The sequence below is a fragment of the Otolemur garnettii genome, unplaced genomic scaffold, assembly GCF_000181295.1.
Source record: "Otolemur garnettii isolate 467f Iridium unplaced genomic scaffold, OtoGar3 scaffold00056, whole genome shotgun sequence".
Lineage (NCBI taxonomy): Eukaryota > Metazoa > Chordata > Mammalia > Primates > Galagidae > Otolemur > Otolemur garnettii.
This window is the reverse complement of record NW_003852451.1, coordinates 5,128,289-5,134,563: the sequence shown is the minus strand read 5'-3', so window position 1 is coordinate 5,134,563 and position 6,275 is coordinate 5,128,289. Positions and strand designations below refer to the sequence as shown.

The following is a 6,275-nucleotide window of genomic DNA, read 5'->3' as shown; positions in this document are numbered from 1 at the left end:
GAGTGTGGAGACCCCAGGAGCAGAGCAGAGGGAGTGTGGAGACCCAGAGCAGAGGGAGTGAGTGTGGAGACCCAGAGCAGAGGGGGTGAGTGTGGACACCCAGGAGCAGAACAGAGGGAGTGAGTGTGGAGACCCAGAGCAGAGGGGGTGAGTGTGGGGTCCCAGGAGCAGAACAGAGGGACTGCAGTGGAAACCCAGAGCAGAGGGGGTGAGAATGGAGACCCAGAAGAAAGAGAGTGCGTATGGAGAGCCAGGATCATAGCAAAGACAGTGAGGGTGGAGATGCAGAGGAGAGAAGGTGGAGATGAAGAAGACAACACAAACTGAGGAGACGCCATGAGGTGAGGAGACACTATGAGATGAGGAGACACCATGAGATGAGGAGACACCATGAGGTGAGGAGACACCATGAGGTGAGGAGACGCCATGAGCCACACTGGAACTTGAACACCGAGAGGAACAGGAAACAAGTTTTGACCCCAAGTGGCTGAGAACTGGGTTTGCATTACTGTACTAAATATAAGGAACATAGAAAAGAAGACAAAATTCATGGGGGAAACCTTATCTCTGAAACAAACGGAATTTCAGGTGCTGGCAGGATCCAGCTGTTGGAAATGTGAACTGGAGTTCAGGGACCACGTCCCGACTGCCTCTGCTCTGATTGCCTTTCTTCTGCACTGACCAAAGTGCCATTTCTTTTGATAGCCTGGTCCTTTTGTCCCTCCATAAATGCCACACACTTTAAGGTCACAGTCCATCTTTTTCACTAAAAGGTAAAACATCTTAAGGGCTTTTAACTTCTTGGAGGAGTCCAAGGCATCACGTTTGATCAATGCCCACCTTTGACCTCCTGTGATTGGTTCTTTATGTGGCTCACTTAAATCAGGGGACTTAGGTCACTTAGAGGGTAAATCATAGGTTCCCATGATTGAAGAATGTGTCAGTGCCTTGGTCATGTTTGCACAGCCGGTCGTCAGCATCTTGACTCGCGACCCTCCATGTCTCCCACTGGAGCCCAGGGTGCCTCTCGTGCCCTGCCTAGTGGCAGCCACTGGGCCTCACTGTCCTGTGTCCTGTCTGCAGTGCAGCTTGTTACTTTGTGCTCAAAACCGTTCTTTAAAGCTATTTTGTGTTCCTTTGGTCTTGTAGAGCCTATATTGTTGATTTCTTCCTGCTGAACATTGAGTCATTTTGCTTTTCGGGGGCGAGTGTCTAAATACCATCACTTTATGCTCATTCCACCAAGACATCTCAGTGTTTGCACCCAGCCTGCAGCTTCTCTACACATACCTCAGCCCAGTCCTGCCCTGCCCCCAATGTGTGTTTCATGTTGATGGTTTTAAGAACAGCATGGACTGAAAGAGATTGTTGCATCAAATTTTATCCAGAGTCCACCTTCATGGATTCCTTTAACTTCAGCAACACTAAGCCATCCTTTATCTTTCATCCTACCTACTCAGCTGTGGCCTCTTCTATGGAGGAAAAACGGGCTACACTCTGAGGGCTGGTGAGGAATACTCCAAATGGGGGGAATACAGAGTCATCAGACAAGACGCCGTTTAAAACATTAGGGTTGCAATGCGTCATTCAGAGCCGTAATAATAAAGTCCCACTGGTGATTCCCAGCAGGGCACAGTTTAATTAAACGTTTCCACAAGACAACTTCGTCTTCACACTGTAGAACTAATGCTCTTTATTTTCCGTGTGTTCCTTTTCCTACTGTACAGATGCCTTGAACCTTCGAAACCGGCAGGTCATCTGTGTCACTCTCAAAGTCCTCCAGCATCTGGTCGTGTCAGCCGAGATGGTGGGTGAGGCTTTGGTGCCCTATTACCGTCAAATCCTCCCCATCCTGAACATCTTTAAGAACATGAATGGTGAGTGAGCCCAGGGCTCAAAATGTCTTTCAAGCTCTTAAAAGGGGGGGAATGGTGTGAAGTGGAGTTAATTAGCAACACATTTAGGATTTATCATTGCATATAAACCACAATCCACTCTGGGATCTAAATAGCACACTCCTACCCCGGCTCCCACTGCTCCCTAGGGAAACAGTAAAATTAACAATTTCATTTATTACCTCTCCAACACACGGCTAGCACACTCAGCACAGAAGCACTGGAGTAGTTCTGTAAGCTTCCAATCATTACGTTGTAAAGTTTTTTTTTAACAGTCTTGTGAATACATTAGTAGGTTTTGTATCTATTCTTTTCCTTGATAGTAATTCTACCTTCCTGTTAAAATTTTAGTCCAATTTTTTCCATTGGTTTCAGCTGAATTTTTTAAGCACTATTATTAAAAACCAGGTAAGTGATTTGGACTGGTGAATTTATTTTTAATCTGTAATAAGCTTTGGAAAACATAGATGAGCTTAGACACATCTATTTTACCCTGACGAAGATACTAGCAAGTTTTGGGGGACACTCGGCAGGCAGTGGATATACACCCTGAAATGAAATAGGTCTAATTATCCTTTTTGTTGTTAGAACTTTAAAGTTCCATCCTTTTTACATCCACGGTATAAGTCAGCATTTGAAGTTAATAGCCATGTAAATCAGTTAGTAACATAGATGAATGCTGCATGATAGTTTTACAACATGATCTGTTGATTACGTATACAAGGAAAAGTTAAGCAGTAAGCTGGGTCCATGGCAGCTCTTGCCACAAACAAACCTGTATTTGGAATCATTATGTTTTATATTCTTACTAAATTGCCCTTAAGTTCACTCCAGCCATAGATTGTTCAGGAACCATGGAATTCCTACAAAGTCTAGCTTATCTTCCAAGAGTAAGACCTATTTATATGTTTACTACTATACATATTTAATGTAAAAGACTTTAAATTTGTATTATGGGAGCTTATGAATGTTTCAAACAAAGCGCTTAAAATGATTTCCATCCCAAATTATCTAAAGAGCTATAGCTACTGTGGACTTTTAGGCAACATGGTTAATCTTGACCAAAGTAAAAACTGAGTTTTAGTAAGTAATTGAGTCTGTCATTTAAGTCATGAAGTCTCTCAAACTTAATGTTTTAGCAACAGCATTCATCTTTGACAGAAAGTAATTATTTAAATTTTCTTCACTCATAATTCATATGTTTGCCAAAGAGCAACATCAAATATGCACGAAGTTATAGAGTGACTCTGTAACATGTGAACACTGTTCAGTCAAGGTTCAGAAAAGAAATTCTAAGTGCACCCATTCTAGTTAACTTGAGGGGGATAGAGAGGTCATGGAGTTATTAAAGAAATAGAAAGAAATTAGGGAATAGCCACCTCCAAAAATCTTAGTTAACGTTTTTGAAGTGTGTAATTCCCAAATACTTCCTCATGAAAACGTACGATGCCTGAACTATTACTATTTCCGCTTTATTGTGGGAATGCTGCGTCTTTGGTGTTTTTCCCTCTGTAAACTTTGGTTTCTGAACCTGATCGTGGTTGAAGCTAAGCCTCAACACATTTCCCCTTTCCTGCTTGAGACAGCTACTACAATGCTCTTTTCACGATTTTGTTGGCCATTTAGTAAAATCTAGAAATTATAAACAAGCATGATTTTGTACCCTTATAAAAAACAAGCAAATCGGTGATGTTCCAAAGACAACTGCACTCTCCGTTATTCTTGAGAAAACCTACAAAGGAGGATAAATATAGTCGCTACAGAGACAGATGACTCACCCGGGGAGCTCTGGACTACTGCACAGAACAAGTGGGTTCTGCTGCTTCCTCCTGATGGTTTCTCTTTAACCCTCTAACTTGCGAGTCTTCAGATACTTATACGTAATGGAGGAAGCAGTTGGCTTTAAGAGTATATCCCCATTTAGATTTACCAACTTGGAAACTTTAGTTTATGCTACGGTCCTAAATTGGTCCCAAACACAGCTAATTCTTTTGAAATATTTCCTAAACATATTTATCAGGAATTCTACATTTAAACTATTTTTCTGTGTAATAATTTTTGTGGCATTTGAAGGGGGAAATATTAGCTTCTGCTTCATTCTCTACAAATCTTGGAAGCCTGTCATGACAGTGCCAGGGTGCGGTTTGCTGTGTTTTCAAAAGACGCTATTATAAACCTGGAGCCTTCTAGCCCCCAAAACTTAAAACTCTTCCTGTTCACCTTAGAACCTAGTCTGCTTCTCGCAGGATTTTCAAATACAGTAGTATTTCCACCAGAGAAGTGATTTAGCTTTAGTGGTATTTTAACAAATCCTGCTCAATGTATTTTATCATAGTCACAAAATCATATATATACATTTAGTTTATTCATGCAGAGGTATTTAGAAACATATAATTACTTACAATACAATCATATTAGAAATTTGCAGCATGTAGCATTAGAAGAAACTCACCCTAAATTTCGTGTGTTTGAGAGCAATTTCACACATTTCTACATTTCCATTTTTTTCCTACTTTTTTATGTAAACCAATGTCTTGTTAAACTCAGATTCAAACATGTTTCCTTCAAGTCACAAAATATTTTTTAGAATGAGATAATACATACATGACAAAAAGGTAGAATGAAAGAAAATATTTTTCCAAATATAATGCCTCTATTACTGCCCCTTTGAAGTACAAACTTGAGCTTAATTCTTCTGCATGATTTATCTTTATGATGTCTGTCCTATTTTAATGTCAAAGTAACTTTTTCTGAAATAAACAGCGGAGCCTGTGTAGCCAGGAAACTAGACACACGTTTTAGCCGTTGCCCAAAATGCCAAGCCCCAAGCTTCTAGTCTTCCCCCAGGCAAGTTGGAAGTAGAGCCGGGCAGTGAGGGACAGAGGTCTTCATAGACCCCATCTGTGCCCCATCAATGCTGTCACAGGGACTGACACGCATAACCTGCCCCACAAGATCATTCTTCTAGAGACAGAATGGCTTTCTACTTTTATTTATGAATAATATATTTCACAGTGTTTAATTAGGCTACAGTTAAAACAACAGCAGATAAATTGTAAGAGCTGAATTGTAGTATAGCCTGAGAAGTAACAAAGTGGGAAGAGATGGGACCTTACGCAAATCATGTAGCTTCTCTGATCTTAAATTCTTTTCATCTAAACAAATTATATGTAATAACATTTTATTAGGATTAGCATGATAATTAGAGGCAACCTGTCCATGGTGCCTTCCTGTGGGGCCTTGACTGGGTATTAAGACAGCTACTCTTATTGTGCAACATTATATACATGTACAATATTACACATGTATCATATGCCGTTATATAAAAATGCAGTTAACACTATGTAAGTTACATAGCAACATAACTAGGGGACTGAAGGGGTTGGTGTGACCCATAACACTCCTCCACTGGGTACCCTGTCCCTTGGCCCTCTGCAAGCCTGCAGACCGGTGCAGCCTCCCAGGATTACCCCCTGCTTCAGTCCCTCTGCATCAGAGGATTCATCTTCCCTCCGATGGCCAATGTCAAGTGAGTGGCCAGTGAGTTGGACTCTGAGATTCATTCAAGAATAACTGGTTTTGAAATGCATCCTTTCCTGGCATAATCTTTAACCTCAAGTGAGTGACTGGCATTTGGGGGACATCATATTTATAAAAGAGAAGCTGGCACAGGGAAGGGACACCTGGACCAGGGGCCTTTTGGGAAGATCCAAACTCTGTGTCTAAGCTTTTCAGCTGGTTTCTCTGAATTCTAAACAGTGAACTTTGGATGTCTAAAGCTTGCTGTCTTTCTGGTGACTGCTGGGGAGGGGGCAGGGTGGAAAGAAAGAGGATTTTCCATAAAATATTCCTAGAATGCACTTGTCATATAGCCAACAGCAATTTCTTCTTTCCTACGTACTTTCACAAATGTTATTAAAGGTTACAGAAAATTAAGACAATAAGAATGTTCAATTTATAGCTTTCAGAGATGAAGCTACAAAATTAATGAAGCAGTGTATTACATTTCAGAAGCATGAGTCAATAAATGGCATTAACACATTTACGGCTGAAATACGGGGCCCCACCAGTGAACGGGGGCGTCCAATAACCTTGCTTGCTGGAGGCAATCCTTATGCTGGTTCCTTTGTATCTAACTCTATCTATAAATAGCCCTCCTTAAAAGATTTCAGACTCCCAGTATCAGTGCCTCTGATGGTAACCAAAATGTATGTCATAGAATATGCAAAAGAAATGTAATAATGGGGGGGATTCTGGGAAGATGGCTGACTGGTAGCAACCCTGGTCAGAGGCTCCTGAACAAAGGAAGAAAAACTGGTTGGAATCAGAATCTATGAAGTCAAAGACGGGGAGCTGAGCCCAGAAAGAAGTTCGGCAAGC

At 41.2% G+C, this 6,275-nt stretch overlaps 1 protein-coding gene across 2 annotated transcripts in view; it reads left to right on the top strand.

Annotated features, from left to right (window-relative positions):
• The window catches only part of PACRG (parkin coregulated), a 497,878-nt gene that overhangs the window by 281,549 nt on the left and 210,054 nt on the right, over positions 1-6,275 (top strand). For both annotated transcript variants that reach the window (XM_003792384.1, XM_003792385.2), the window contains exon 4: positions 1,728-1,877. In XM_003792384.1, the coding sequence (XP_003792432.1) occupies positions 1,728-1,877 (150 nt within the window). The remainder of the gene's footprint in view (positions 1-1,727; positions 1,878-6,275) is intronic.